Genomic DNA, 15,032 nt, shown 5'->3' on the forward strand with positions numbered 1-15,032 from the left:
GGAATTCATGATCTGAGCCACAGTCATCTCCCAGTCTTGCTTTTGTTGACTATATAGAGCTTCTCCATCTTCAGAGGGAAAGAATATAATCAATCTGATTTCAGTATTGACTATCTGGTGATGTCCTTGTGTAGAGTTGTCTCTTGTGTTGTTGGAAGAAGGTGTTTGCTATGATCAGTGTGTTCTCTTGGCAAAACTCTATTAGCCTTTGCCCTGCTTCATTTTGTACTCTAAGACCAAACTTGCCTGTTACTCCAGGTATCTCTTGACTTGCACTTTTGCATTCCAGTCCCTCCTAATGAAAAGGACACCTTTTTTGGTGTTAGTTCTAGAAGGTCTTTTAGGTCTTCATAGAACCATTCAACTTCAGCCTCCTCAGCATCACTGGTCGGGGCATAGACTTGGATTACTGTGATATTGGTAGGCTTGCCTTGGAAACAAACCGACATCATTCTGTCAGTTTTAGATTGTACCCGAGTTCTGCATTTTGGACACTTTTGTTGACTATAATGGCTACTCCATATCTTCAAAGGGATTCTTGCCCACAGTAGTAGACGTAATGCTCATCTGAATTAAATTTGCCCATCCCAGTTCACTGATTCCTAAAATGTTGATGTTCGTTCTTGCCATCTCCTATCTAACCGCTTCCAATTTACCTTGATTCACAGACCTAACATTCCATGTTCCTATGCAATATAGTTCTTTACAGCATCAGACTTTACTTTCATCACTAGACACATCCACAACTGGGTATTAGTTTTTGCTTTGGCTCCATCCCTTCATTTTTTCTGCAGTTATTTCTCCCCTCTTCTCCAGCAGCATATTGGGCACCTACCAATCTGGGGAGTTCATCTTTCAGAGTCTTATCTTTTTGCCTTTGCATATTGTTCATGGGGTTCTCAAGGAAAGAATACTGAAGTGGTTTGCCATTCCCTTCTTCAGAGGACCACATTTTATCAGAACTCTCCACCAAGTCCTGTCCATCTTGCATGGCCTTACAAAGCATGGCTCATGGTTTCATTGAATTAGACAAGGTTGTGATCCATGTGATCAGTTTGGTTAGTTTTCTGTAACTGGTTTTCATTCTGTCTGTGATCTGCTGGATGAGGATAAGAGACTTGTGCAAGCTTCCTGATGGGAGGGACTGGCTGTGGGTAAAACAGTTAAAATGCTCAACTCAATGTGCCAGCAAGTTTGGAAAACTCAGCAGTGGGCATAGGACTGGAAAAGGTCAGTTTTCATTCCAATCCCAAAGAAGGGCAATGCCAAAGAATGTTCAAATTACTGCATAATTGCACTCGTTTCACATGCTAGCAAAGTAATGCTCAAAATTCTCCAAGCTAGATTTCAACACTATGTGAACTGAGAACTTCCAGATGTTCAATCTGGATTTGGAGAAGGCAGAAGAACCAGAGATCAAATTGCCAACATCAATTGGATCATAGAAAAAGCAAGGGCTTTCCAGAAGAACATCAACTTCTGCTTCACTGACTATGCTAAAGCCTTTGACTGTGTGGATCACAACAAACTGTGGAAAATTCTTCAAGAGTTGGGGATACCAGACCGCTTTACCTGCCTCTTACAAAATATGTTTGCAGGTCAAGAAGCAACAGTTAGAACCAGACATGGAACAACAGACCGGTATAAAATTGGGAAAGGAATATGTCAAGACTGTATATTGTCACCCTGCTTTTTAAATTTATATGCAGAGTACATTATGCGAAATGGCAAGCTTGATGAAGCACAAGCTGGAATCAAGATTGCCGGGACAAATATCAATAACCTCAAATATGCAGATGTCACCATCCTAATGGCAGAAAGAGAGGCGGAACTAAAGAGCCTCTACATGAAGGTGAAAGAGGAGAGTGGAAAAGCTGGCTTAAAAGTCAACATTCAGAAAACTAAGATCATGGCATCCGGTCCCATCACTTCATGGCAAATATATGGGGAAACAATGGAAACAGTAACAGACTTTATTTTTTTGGACCCCAAAATCACTGCAGATGGTGACTGCAGCCATGAAACTAAAAGATGCTTGATCCTTGGGAAAAAGGCTATATTTCCTTCCAAAGCTAGACAGCACATTGAAAAGAAGAGACATTATTTTGCTGATAAAGACCCATCTAGATAAAGCTACGGTTTTTTCAGTAGTCATGTATGGATGTGAAAGCTGGACTATAAAGAAAGCTGAGCACCAAAGAATTGATGCTTTTGAACTGTGATGTTGGAGAAGATTCTTGAAAGTCCCTTGGACTGCAAGGAGATCCAACCAGTCCATCCTAAAGGAAATCAATCCTGAATATTCATTGGAAGGACTGATGCTGAAGCTGAAACTCCAATACTTTGGCCACCTGATGCCAAGAGTCAATTCATTAGAAAAGGCCCTGATGCTGGGAAAGATTGAAGGCAGAAGGAGAAGGGGATGACATGGTTGGATAGCATCACCAACTCAATGAAAAAGAATTTGAGCAAGCTCTGAGAGATGATGAAGGACATGGAAGCCTGGCATGCTGTGTTGTAAAGAGTTAAACGCAACTGAGAATTGAACAACAACAACAAGCCTTGTCTCTCCCGTGGAAGCTAGAAGAAAGGCTTCCCCACGCCTGCTCCTGCTCCTTGAGCACAACCTCGTGCTTCCCCCTGGGCCCTACCCTGATGAGGGACCATGTATTCTTGAAAAATGAAAGTAATAAAAGTCTCTTTTCAATGTAATTTACTCTTTGTGTCATCACACAGTCACCTCTACAAATTAAAAGGTTAAAACCACTGGGTGGAAATGAGACAGATTTGGAGTCAAAAGTTTCCAGGGAGAAGCAGACAGTGATGTCCCCACATCTGTCCTCTGGGCTCTGCATCCTCAGGTGAATCTCCTCATGACAGGGAGCGAGGCTCAGCCACACCCCTCAGCCCAGCTGCCTACTGGCCGCCACACCTGCAGAGCCAACACAGTCTCAGATCAGAGAAGCAGACCCATTTCATTCATTCTGGGCTCTGCCTCAAGGCAGGTGGGATCCGATCGAACCCCTGCCCCTTGCAGTGGAAACTCGCAGGCTCAACCACTGAACCGACATGGAAGTCCCTGGAGAGTCACACAGTTTAGCTGCAGGCAGGACAGGACCGCCAAGCCCCACAGGCAACTCCAGAGAACATTCCCTGGACTTCCCCGCAGGGGGCCAGCTGTGCTCACCTGGTGTAGTAGGTCCAGGTGAGGCCATAGGTGAGGAGGAAGCCAGCCCCCATGAGGGCCCCTCTGATCAGGGTGAGGACCAGGGGCCAGGAGCCCTGCTGCTCCTCAGTCTCACAGCTGCAGGGAGGGGGGCCTTCTGGGGAAGGGAGAGGGGGTGAAGCTCAGTCTCCAGACCCAGTCCTCCCAAAGGCACACACCTGCCCAGGCTGTCCACCCCCAGCACCTGTCCTGCAACTCACTCTGCACAGAGAGGCTGAAGGAAACTTGCTGGGAGCCCAGTGGGTGCTGAGCTCGGCAGGTGACTTTCCCTCCATCTCCGACCCCGACACGGGGTATCTCCAGGACCCCGGGGGCTGAGCGCTGGGAGGGACTCAGGGGTTTTCCCTCCCAGAGCCAGCTCAGCGTGGCTGGGGGGTTGCTGTCGGCCACACAGACCAGGCGCAGGAACTGGCCCTCCAGGATGGGCAGTGACGTGCCATTCAGATCTGGGTGAGAGATGCACAGATGAGTGGGTGGAGCCAAGGGCTGTCTCACCCTCGCTCCGCCCACTTCCGGAGGCAGAAAGACAGCCAGGCGACAAGGACCAAGGATGAGCTCACTGAGGCCGATGAGGCAACAGTCCTGGTGGTCTTTTCAGGCTCCCAGAAGAAATGGGAACTGATCTGAGGATGGAAGGGAGAGAAGTGGGTGGGAAGCCGACGGGAAGATGTGCCAAGAGAGAGCGAGCCCGGGAGATGGGGAGAAAGGCACGTGGTCTGCTTCGCGAGAGAGAGGACCCGGAGCAACAGAGACACGATAAGAGTGGGAGAGAGAAGGGAGGGGCAGAGGTGCTGGAGCCCTGACAGCAGGGCTGAGAGCGCTGGGCTTTGCTCCAAGGTGACGGGCAAGCAGTAGGAGCCTGTGAGGAGGGGAAGCTTCAGCGTTGGCGCCGACACCCACAGGACCCTGCTGGGGCAAGTGGGGCCTGGACTGCGCATGAGACAGGAGGCCGGGAGGCTGAGGGAGGAAGCTGATCAGTGGCCCAGGGTCCAGGACGAGACTGTAGCTGGCTCCGGGGCCAAGGGCATGGAAAGGGCGAAGTGATTTGAGCAGTGAAGCTCTGCAGAGTCCCTGAGACATGGGTGCAGCTGGTGAGAAAGGGAGATGGGTAGAGGGCCATCCAACCACAGCCCGGTTAAGTGGGTCAGGGTGCAATTGACAGGCATCAGCAAGAGGTGGTTCTGCGCATGCTCAGTCAAGAGTCATGTCCGACTCTTTGGGACCCTGTCATCTGTAACCTGCCAGGCTCCTCTGTCCATGGAATTTTCCAGGCAAGAATACTGGAGTGGGTTGCCATTTCCTGCTCCAGGGGATCATCACAACCCAGGGTTCCAACCCATTTCTCTGGCATCTCCTGCATTTCAGGTAGATTTTTACTGTCCGAGCCGCCAGGGTAGCCCAGGAAACAGGGGTGGCTCCTGGCAAAGAGGGTGAAATCAGAGCTGAAAGCGGGCGCAGATCATAGGAGATGAGGACAGACAGAAGATTTTTTTACAAATAGCAGAATGTATACAGCAATACAAATCATAGACACAGAAAGTGGAATGCTGATTCCCAGCGGCTGAAAGGAGGAGGGGGTGCGGAGGCTCTATCTGATGGGTTTTGAGTTTCGATTCTGCAGAATGGACAGGGCTGTGTGAATGGGTTGCACAACACCCTGCCTAGATGGACTTCCTGCTGCTGGGCTCTACCCTTAAAAGTGGTGAAGATGGTAACTCTGATCTTCTGTGTGTTTTCTCACAGTTAAAACTAAAATTTTAAACAGAATAAAAGGAAAGGGAGCAGGCAAAAGTAATAGTCCATGGATGAGAGACATTTGGGAGAGAGGACAGGTCCAGAGGAATGAGGGACCATCTCATCTCCAAGCCCTGAGCCCTGAGCTGGCAGAGACCTGCTCCCATCACAGCCCCAGAGGAGAGACCATCCTTCCTACCTGTGAAGCTTTCCTGAGATATTCTCGTGGTCACCAACCGTGGAGCATCTGAGAGGAAAACAGGAGAGGCAGGGAAGCACTGGTGCTCCACCCCAGAAACCGCTTGAGAGGATGAGCTTTATTCCCCCAGTCTCATCTGGAAAGGGATGCGGGATGCCACCCGCCTCCTGCCAACACCGCCCCCAGGGACCCCGCCGCCCCTCCACACTCACAGGAGACGTTGAGCCGGACGGTTGTCTCCAGGGTCACCTGAGATCCTTGGAGTGTCACCCAACAGGTGAGGTTGGTGCCGTGGTCCTGGGGCCTTGGGGTGAGGGTGAGCTCCGAGGAGTGGAGGGTGTCTGGATCTATGCTTTCAACTGCCTCCCCAACCCAGGAGAACAGGAGAGGGAGTCCCCCACCAGATGCTAGTGACAGGGTGCAGGTCAGCTTTGTGGGGCGACCAGCCTCCAGAGGTTCCGGAAACTGGATGTAGGGTTTCCCTGGTGGGGCTGAGGAAGAGAGAAGGAAATGCCTGGGCCCCATGGGGGCGTGGGGACCCAGAGGAGGACCCTCAGAGGGACCTGTGCTAAGGGCCACAGCTCACTCCCAGTCCTGGGTCTCTTCTGCACTCGCACATCCCGAGACCTGGGGTGGTCCTACGTCCTGTTCCCATTCTAACAGGAAGGTCCCCACATCCCAGGGTCCTCTCCTGGGCTCCTGCCATACCTGTCACCTGCAAACTCAGCTTCTTATCTCGGTAACTGTATTTCACATCGTCTCTCTCCACCCGGAAATAGTAGACTCCTGTGTCGCTCATCCTGGCATCGCTGATGCTCAGGGAGCAGTCCTTGTCGCTGGGGTCCCCGAGGAGGCGGAATCGGCCCTGGGTCTCCGTCTTCACTGGCCTCTTCGGGTTGTTGGTGGCCACAGGATCACTGTGTGGGCCGTCCCCTTCCCGGAACCAATAGATGAAGGGTTCCATAGAGGAATACCAGGAGCTCCAGGGGTAGGAGAAGGAGCAGGGCACGCGGACGCCCAGGCCCGCCTGCACGGCCAGGGATTCCTGCACTCGGAGCCTGTACCCTGGCTTCTCCTGCAGGGATTCTGCGGACACGGAGGCTGAGCTGAAGCTGCAGGCCCCTCCCCACCTGAGCCGCCCCTCCCCCACCGGTGACCACCCCCGCCCCCACTCCTCCCAAGCCGCTCACCCTCCAACAGCAGGGGCAGCAGGAGCAACAGGGGCACCATGTCCGCATCCCCGGGGTCCAAGTCTCTCTGTCGCGGAAAGTAGTGCCCCGAATGCGGGGTGGGAACCAGGAAGCCCCAACAGGAAGTCAGTTGCTGCCAGAACAGAAGGGAAACTCGGAAGCTAAAGGCTGTGGGCTTGGGGTGGGGGCTGCAACGTCACGCCACCCCCACCGCCTCCCCATCCCCCCTATACCGCAGGGGGCGATCATGGGGCCCCCAGAGTCCCAGAGGCTTCCCAGGGCTCTGACACGATCGCCTTCCCAATGATGTTCGCATCCACTGTGGGTCGCCCACCCTGCAGCGCCGCAACCAGAAAAGAGAAACGAGGTCGGATCCATTTGGAGCCACCCACCCTACAGCAGAAAAACTGGACTTTCCAGAAAAGATATTAAAAAATTTCTCAAATATGTTCCCCTAGGGGCAGAAAACAAGCTTCCTGACCCAAATGCGGTGGAGGGCGGAAGCCAGGCAAGAAAGCTGAAGGTGAAAAGCTCCTTTGCCCAGAAGGGTTTTCATAACATGGCAAACGGGGCTGTGGGTCTTCCTGGATCTCAGGGTCTGTGGGACCAGCCCTGGGGCAAAAGACCATGAAAAACGGAGTGGGTAAAGGAAGACCCTTGCCCCATAATTGGGGACCCTAGGCTAGACCTTACCTGAAACACAATTCAGGACCCATCACTCTTTCTTCACCATTAAGAAGGCTGAGTGCAGAAGAATTGATGCTTTCAAACTGTGCTGTTGGAGAAGACTGTTGAGAGTCCCTTGGACTACAAGGAGATCAAACAAGGCAATCGTAAAGGAAATCAAGCCTGAATAGTCATTGGAAGGACTGATGCTGAAGCTGAAGCTCCAATACTTTGGCCACCTGATGTGAAGAGCCGACTCATTGGAAAAGATCCAGATGCTGAAAAAGACCTTGATGCTGGGAAAGATAGAAGGCTGGAGGAGAAGGGGACGACAGAGGACGAGACGGTTGGATGGCATCACTGACTCAATGGATGTGAGTTTGAGCAGGCCTCAGGAGATAGAGAAGGACACGGAAGCCCTCCTGCTGCAGTCCATGAGGTCTCACCAAGATTCAGACACAACTGAGAGACTGAACAACAACAACAATCTTCACAGCCTTGTTTTCAAAGCCACAGGAAGGGCTTGAGCCATGTGTGGAAACAACCTGTAATGTTACTATCCTTTAAGGGAGAAATTTCATGAAGATTTCCTAAATATGACAATAAACATATACATTTGAGACACTCCCAGGAACAGGTTGTGAGAGCAAACGAATATTGGCTTTATATTTATTTGGATATATGTTTACATCTTTGTTTCTTAAAAAAATAAACACTTTTAAAAGAAGGAGGGATAAATGGGGAGGTTGGGATTGACATATACACACAACTGTGTATAAACTAGGGAACCAACAAAGACCGACTGTATAGCACAGGGAACTCTACTCAGTATCTTGTAATAACTGATCGTGGAAGTGAATCTGAGAGAAATATACATATATAGCTGAATCACTTTGCTACACTGTGGCACTAACACAACATTATATATCAATTATACTTTAATTTTAAAAATCATACCCAGAACAAAGGACTCAATAAGAAAAAGATTGCCCAGTTTTTATTTTTAAATGGGCAAAAACTCAAACAGGAATTTCACAAAAGAAGATATTCAAATAGCTCAATATCACATTGCTATAAAGGAAATAAAAAGGTAAGGAGACACTGCCACAGTGGAAGGCAGGACTGAACACCGAACCTACTGCTGATACAAGTGATGCTGAGGCTACAAACAGCTCAGAACCCTCAAATATGATGGGGGGATGGAAATTCACTTGACCACTCAAGAGAACCCTTTGATCCTTCTAGAACTAAATATATGCCAAACTTATGACAAAGCAGTTCCATACCCACCAGGAAAACTTGCTAGCCTTCCTATTTTCATCACAACATTCATATCAACGATATGTTGAAAGAGCCAAACATGGAAACAAATGCATGTCATCATACTTTAGGGTTCATACATAACTGGAGGAACAGTCATACATAAAATACCACTGTCAAGACAAAATCCATGGCAAAACCAACAATGAGTTATTGATAGAAAAACATGGATAATCTCATACTGAGGTAAGTCAGAAAGTCTCCTTTCAATGGAACTGACTCTTCCTGTTGTCACACAATCATCACCACAAATAAAAGCTCATGGATGCAAATAACACAGGGTTTGACTGGAGGGTTTCCAGGGAGAAGCACCCAGTGATGTCCCCACGTCTGTCCTCTGGGCTCTGCATCCTCAGGTGAATCTCTTCATGACAGGGAGCGAGGCTCAGCCACACTCCTCAGCCCAGCTCCCTACTGGCCGCCACACCTGCAGAGCCAACACAGTCTCAGGTCAGAGAAGCAGACCCATTTCATTCATTCTGGGCTCTGCCTCAAGGCAGGTGGGATCCGATCGCACCCCTGCCCCCTGCAGTGGAAACTCACAGGCTCAACCACTGAACCGACATGGAAGTCCCTGGAGAGTCACACAGTTTAGCTGCAGGCAGGACAGGACCGCCAAGCCCCACAGGCAACTCCAGAGAACATTCCCTGGACTTCCCCGCAGGGGGCCAGCTGTGCTCACCTGGTGTAGTAGGTCCAGGTGAGGCCATAGGTGAGGAGGAAGCCAGCCCCCATGAGGGCCCCCCTGATCAGGGTGAGGACCAGGGGCCAGGAGCCCTGCTGCTCCTCAGTCTCACAGCTGCAGGGAGGGGGGCCTTCTGGGGAAGGGAGAGTGGGTGAAGCTCAGTCCCCAGACCCAGCCCTCCCAAAGGCACACACCTGCCCAGGCTGCCCACCCCCCAGCACCTGTCCTGCAACTCACTCTGCACAGAGAGGCTGAAGGAAACTTGCTGGGAGCCCAGTGGGTGCTGAGCTCGGCAGGTGACTTTCCCTCCATCTCCGACCCCGACACGGGGTATCTCCAGGACCCCGGGGGCTGAGCGCTGGGAGGGACTCAGGGGTTTTCCCTCCCAGAGCCAGCTCAGCGTGGCTGGGGGGTTGCTGTCGGCCACACAGACCAGGCGCAGGAACTGGCCCTCCAGGATGGGCAGTGATGTGCCATTCAGATCTGGGTGAGAGATGCGCAGATGAGTGGGTGGAGCCAAGGGCTGTCTCACCCTCGCTCCGCCCACTTCCGGAGGCAGAAAGACAGCCAGGCGACAAGGACCAAGGATGAGCTCACTGAGGCCGATGAGGCAACAGTCCTGGTGGTCTTTTCAGGCTCCCAGAAGAAATGGGAACTGATCTGAGGATGGAAGGGAGAGAAGTGGGTGGGAAGCCGACGGGAAGATGTGCCAAGAGAGAGCGAGCCCGGGAGATGGGGAGAAAGGCACGTGGTCTGCTTCGCGAGAGAGAGGACCCGGAGCAACAGAGACACGATAAGAGTGGGAGAGAGAAGGGAGGGGCAGAGGTGCTGGAGCCCTGACAGCAGGGCTGAGAGCGCTGGGCTTTGCTCCAAGGTGACGGGCAAGCAGTAGGAGCCTGTGAGGAGGGGAAGCTTCAGCGTTGGCGCCGACACCCACAGGACCCTGCTGGGGCAAGTGGGGCCTGGACTGCGCATGAGACAGGAGGCCGGGAGGCTGAGGGAGGAAGCTGATCAGTGGCCCAGGGTCCAGGACGAGACTGCAGCTGGCTCCGGGGCCAAGGGCATGGAAAGGGCGAAGTGATTTGAGCAGTGAAGCTCTGCAGAGTCCCTGAGACATGGGTGCAGCTGGTGAGAAAGGGAGATGGGTAGAGGGCCATCCAACCACAGCCCGGTTAAGTGGGGTCAGGGTGCAATTGACAGGCATCAGCAAGAGGTGTTTAAACCTGCAGAACATCTCTGGATGGACAGAGTAGGGACAGGACCAGGGCCGGGGGCGGGGGGGCGGTCAGGATGCGGGCATGACAACAAGTGGAGACTCGGGATGGGAGGAGTCCACCCAGGAAGGTAAAGAGAGGTTGGAATGGGGTCCAGGGTGGAGCTGTGGGCAATGGGAACACGAATCCCTCTGAAAGATGATGACATCAGAGCTGAAGGAGGGTTCCTGTCATAGGAGTTGATGACAGACAGAAACTTGAAAAAAAAAAAAAAAAAGCTGAACTAGAGTAGTCCAAATCACAGACACTAACAGTGGAAAGCTGGTGGCCAGGGGCTGGAGCGGGAGGGGACGGGGACACTGCGTCTGGCGGGTTTGGCGTTCCAGTCCTGCCAGTCGGGAAGAGCTCTGCAGACAGGTTGCACAGCACGGTCAGTGGACCTCACCCTCCTGAGATCTACCCTTAAAAGTGGTGAAGATGGTAACTTTGATCTGTGTGTTTTCTCGCAGCTAAAACTAAAAATTTAAACAGAATAAAAGGAAAGGGAGCAGGCAAAAGTAACAGCCCATGGATGCGAGACCTTGGGGAGACAGGAGGACAGGTAGAGCCTGGGGCCTGAGGAGTGAGGGACCATCGCATCTGCAAGCCCTGAGCCCTGAGTTGGCAGAGACCTGCTCCCATCACAGCCCCAGAGGAGAGACCATCCTTCCTACCTGTGAAGCTTTCCTGAGATATTCTCGTGGTCACCAACCGTGGAGCATCTGAGAGGAAAACAGGAGAGGCAGGGAGGCATTGGTGCGCCACCCCAGAAGCCACTTGAGAGGATGAGCTTTATTCCCCCAGTCTCATCTGGAAAGGGATGTGGGATGCCACCCGCCTCCTGCCAACACAACCCCCAGGGACCCTGCCACCCCTCCACACTCACAGGAGACGTTAAGCCGGACGGTTCTCTCCAGGGTCACCTGCGATCCTTGGAGTGTCACCCAACAGGTGAGGTTGGTGCTGTGGTCCTGGGGCCTCGGGGTGAGGGTGAGCTCCGAGGAGTGGAGGGTCCCTGGGTCCATCCCGTGAAGGGCGTCTCCCACCCAGGAGAACAGGAGAGGGTGTCGCCCATCACAGGCTAGCAACAGGCTGCAGGTCAACTTTGTGGGGCGGCCAGCCTCCAGAGGCTCCAGAAACTGGATGTTGGGTTTCTCTGCTGAGGTTGAGGAGAAGAGAGGGAGATGCCTGGCCCCCGGGGTGTGGGGACCCAGACAGGGACCCTCAGAGGGACCAGTGCCTCACAGCCACAGCTCACCCCCGGTCCTGAGTCTCTCCTGAACCCTAAAACCCCAAGACCTGGGGCAGGGAGTGGTCCTATGTCCTGTTCCTATTCTAATAAGAAGGTCCCCACTCCCCAGGGTCCTCTCCTGGGCCTCCTGTCATACCTGTCACCTGCAAATTCAGCTTCTTCTCTCTGTAACTGTATTTCACATTACGTCCTCTCTCCACTCGCAAGTAGTAGACTCCTGAGTCGCTCAGCCTGGCCTCTTGGATGCTCAGGGAGCAGTCATTGTTGCTGGGGTCCCCGACGAGGCGGAATCGGCCCCGTGTCTCTGGCTTCTCTCGTCTCTTTGGGTCATTGGTGGCCACAGGATCACTGTGTGGGCCGTCCCCTTCCAGGAACCAATAGATGAGGGGTTCCACAGAGGGATACCAGGGATACCAGTGGTAGGAGAAGGAGCAGGGCACGCGGACGTCCATGCACGCCTGCACCGCCACTGATTCCTGCACTTGGAGCTCAAACCCCAGAAGCTCCTGCAGGGACCCTGGGGGACCCAGAGGCTCAGTGGCAGCTTCAGCCCCTCCCCACGCCGTGTCCCCTTCCCCCCATCCCCACCACTCACCCCCCCACAGCAGGGGCAGCAGCAGCAAGGGCACCATGTCGGCATCCGCCAGCACAGAGGCGGTTCAGATCCCTCTGTTGGGGAGCGAAGCGTCTCGAATATGGGGAGGGAATGAGGAAGCTCCAACAGGAAGCCAGAGGGTGACAGAGAGACAGCTCTTTAGAACCATGGAAGGGGAAGTTAGGTACCATGGACCCGAGGTGGGGGCTTTCTGACTGAGAAATCTCGTTTCCCCATCTCTCCCATTTGCACCTTCAACCTATGAGCCTAAAACGAGGCTGGAGACTCCCACGGCCCCGTCGCTGTCCGCTCTTTCCCAAGGTACCCCGGGTACCGGTGGAGGGTCACCTGGCTAGCTCCCTGGCGATCAGAGCCCCTGGGACGTCCAGGAGCAAATTCATGATCAGGTGTGGAGAAGAGCCCAGGCTGAGCATCCAGGAGATGGAGGGCTGCCCCCGATCCAGGAGAGATGCTGAGATCTCATGCACAAGTGCGTCTAGATCCCCTGAGATACGGTCCCCGCCGTGAGCCTGGAGCCTCCTGACCCCTTGGCATTGGGTCCCCATCCCCATCAGTGCCCTGGTCCCAGGCAGGCTCAGATTCTGGTCCTGCTGTTGGCAGTTAAAGCCGACCTGAGCATCCGGGCGTTTGGAATGCAGAAGCTGGGGGCATAGAGTGCCCAGTTGGGAACCCAGACACCTGCCACTTCACCTGCCACCTGTTCAGCTTTCCCAGAGTGACTTCCCCTCTCTGTGCCTCAGTTTGCTCATCCGAAAAACAGAGAAACTAGCAGAGATGTGGATTAAATGAGTTCATGTGTGTCATGTGCTTAGGACAGAACCTGGCACTGGTACTTGTTCAGTCAACTAAGGCTTTGGGGACACAGAGCTTCTGCACACTCCCAGGCTCTGTCTAGGGGGACAGAGAGCAGAGCAGGGCCAGCCCCACACCCCACCTCTCCTACCTTCGGGGGTTACCTGGTCATTAGCAGGGAGGGCAGAAGCATCGCTAGGCTGGAAGGTCAAGACCCTGCCCTTGAGACAGACTGGGAACTAGGACCCTTTATGGCAGTGCTTGTACGTGGACAAACGTCTCCCAGAGTGACAAACTAAAAGAAGCTATAAGGGACTAAAAATAACTCCATGCATCTGCAGTTGGTGCAAATCATGAGCAATAAGATACAAAAAGACCAAAACCTAACTGCCCCTTCTGCTGTGTAGGGAGCAAAAACAGGGTTCTGGGCCCGATCCCTGCACGCAGCGCCACAGAGGCATGGGCAGACCACCTCAACCACGCCTCTGGCCCCACCCACTGATCCACCCACCCCCATCCCATTTAAGGGACCAGCTCACCCCACCTCGGAGTCCCAATAAAGCCTGCCCTGAATTTCTTCTCTGGCCTCTCATCCATTTCCTTTGATCAGAGAGCCCAAGGACACAGTGCCGTAACACCCTGTGATTATGCCATTCTCTTACCCCACGCTCTGATTCATCTGTCAGAGGCGGGAACACAGGTAAGATCCGTTTTTATCCGGAAGGAAGTTGCATCTAGAAGCCACAACCTGTAGAAAGAAGGACCATGATTTTGAACAGAAAAGGAAATTTTCCTGTAACCTTGTTACTGAAAACAAGTTGGCCTGTCTGAGGAACAGTCAAGTGTCGGAGTTTGAAGGGAGAAAGGTTTGCTGCAGGGCCATGGAAGGAGATAGGTGGCTTCTGATAAAAAAAAAACAAACCTGAAATCCACAAAGTGTTGCAGCAAAGCATTTTTAAAGGCCAAGTGAAGGAGGGTTGCCCAGGGTGTGTGATCAGCTCGTGCACAATTCTTTGATTAATTGATGGTGATCAATACTTAGGTGTCAGAAGGTCTGGGGGCTACTTGCTCCCGATCTTCAAGTAGCTAATTTCTTCACTTTGGTGGCAGTTTTTAGCATCTGAAAAAGCTTAGGAACCCGGGAAGACACCCTGGAGGGGGAAATGGCAACCCAGTCCCAGTATTGCCTGGAGAATCCCATGGACAGAGGAGCCTGGTGGGCTACAGTCCATCAGGTCGCCATGAGTTGGACGTGACGGAGTGACTTAGCACTCACGCACGCACGGATGAGAGCCTGCTGTCTGGGTACTTCAGAGAGGGGCTAGAGCAGAGGGTGTGGGCGAGGGTCTCTCCCAGGAAGGCCCCACAGGGTGCTGCTCAGTCGCCAACATCTCTAGGGAAGGAAGAGTGCGGGGCTGCTCTTCATTGCAGTGTGTGGGCTTCTCATTGCTGTGGCTTCTCTCTTGTGGTTCAGCACAGGCTCGAGAGTCGGGACTCAGTAGTTGTGGCACACGGCCTTAGTTGCTCCTCCTCATGTGGGATCTTCCCAGACCAGAGATCGAACCCGTGTGCCTTGCGTTGCAAGGGGAATTCTTAACCACTGGACCATCAGGGAAGCCTACCCCCTGTTGTGTGTGTTTTTTTTTTTTTAAGGAGCTTGGTGACATTGACCAAGTTCCAAAGCCCTCAGTATCTGAAGCCACTGTGTCTCTGTGTGTGCGTTTAGTCACTCAGTCGTATTCGACCGTTTGGACAACAGCCCACCAGGCTTCTCTGTGCAGGGGATTTTTTAAACAAAAAGACTACATATACACGACGGAATACTGCTCAGTCATGAAAAGGAAGGCATTTGAGTCAGTTCTAATGAGGTGGATGAACCTAGAGCCTATTATACAGAGTGAAGTAAGTCAGACAGAGGAAAACAAATGTCATATATTAACACATAGATATGGAACCTAGAAGGAGGGTATATGAATGTATTCACAGGGCAGCATTGGAGATGCAGAAATAGAGAGCAGATTTACGGACACGGGCCAGGGGAGGAAGGAGAGGGTGAGACGAACTGGAGAGAGTACCATGGACGCATGTACACTAACATA

At 52.6% G+C, this 15,032-nt stretch overlaps 2 protein-coding genes across 2 annotated transcripts; both read right to left on the reverse strand.

The window, feature by feature from the left end:
* On the reverse strand, positions 2,697 to 6,540 carry LOC102188938 (sialic acid-binding Ig-like lectin 14). Its single transcript, XM_018062952.1, has 7 exons — positions 6,350 to 6,540; positions 5,868 to 6,245; positions 5,372 to 5,650; positions 5,160 to 5,207; positions 3,427 to 3,672; positions 3,188 to 3,323; positions 2,697 to 2,932 (listed from the first exon to the last, which is right to left on the reverse strand). The coding sequence occupies exons 1-7, from the start codon at positions 6,387 to 6,389 to the stop codon at positions 2,917 to 2,919; spliced, it is 1,143 nt and encodes a 380-aa protein (XP_017918441.1). The 5' UTR covers positions 6,390 to 6,540; the 3' UTR covers positions 2,697 to 2,916.
* On the reverse strand, positions 7,660 to 12,157 carry LOC102180073 (sialic acid-binding Ig-like lectin 14). The gene is made up of 6 exons (XM_018063202.1): positions 11,662 to 12,157; positions 11,160 to 11,432; positions 10,948 to 10,995; positions 9,258 to 9,503; positions 9,018 to 9,153; positions 7,660 to 8,762 (listed from the first exon to the last, which is right to left on the reverse strand). Exons 1-6 carry the CDS (start codon positions 12,155 to 12,157, stop codon positions 8,747 to 8,749), a joined length of 1,215 nt encoding a protein of 404 aa, XP_017918691.1. The 3' UTR covers positions 7,660 to 8,746.

Source organism: Capra hircus, chromosome 18 (assembly GCF_001704415.2).
Source record: "Capra hircus breed San Clemente chromosome 18, ASM170441v1, whole genome shotgun sequence".
NCBI lineage: Eukaryota > Metazoa > Chordata > Mammalia > Artiodactyla > Bovidae > Capra > Capra hircus.

Coding starts and splice junctions, on each gene's coding strand:
- LOC102188938 (XM_018062952.1), bottom strand. CDS start 6,389: ATGGTGCCCCTGTTGCTCCTGCTGCCCCTGCTGTTGGAGG. Junction 5,208..5,371: donor CGTCCGGCTCAACGTCTCCT/GTGAGTGTGGAG, acceptor TTTTCCTCTCAG/ATGCTCCACGGTTGGTGACC. Junction 3,324..3,426: donor CTTCAGCCTCTCTGTGCAGA/GTGAGTTGCAGG, acceptor TCCCTTCCCCAG/AAGGCCCCCCTCCCTGCAGC.
- LOC102180073 (XM_018063202.1), bottom strand. CDS start 12,157: ATGGTGCCCTTGCTGCTGCTGCCCCTGCTGTGGGGGGGTGAGTGGTGG. Junction 10,996..11,159: donor CGTCCGGCTTAACGTCTCCT/GTGAGTGTGGAG, acceptor TTTTCCTCTCAG/ATGCTCCACGGTTGGTGACC. Junction 9,154..9,257: donor CTTCAGCCTCTCTGTGCAGA/GTGAGTTGCAGG, acceptor TCCCTTCCCCAG/AAGGCCCCCCTCCCTGCAGC.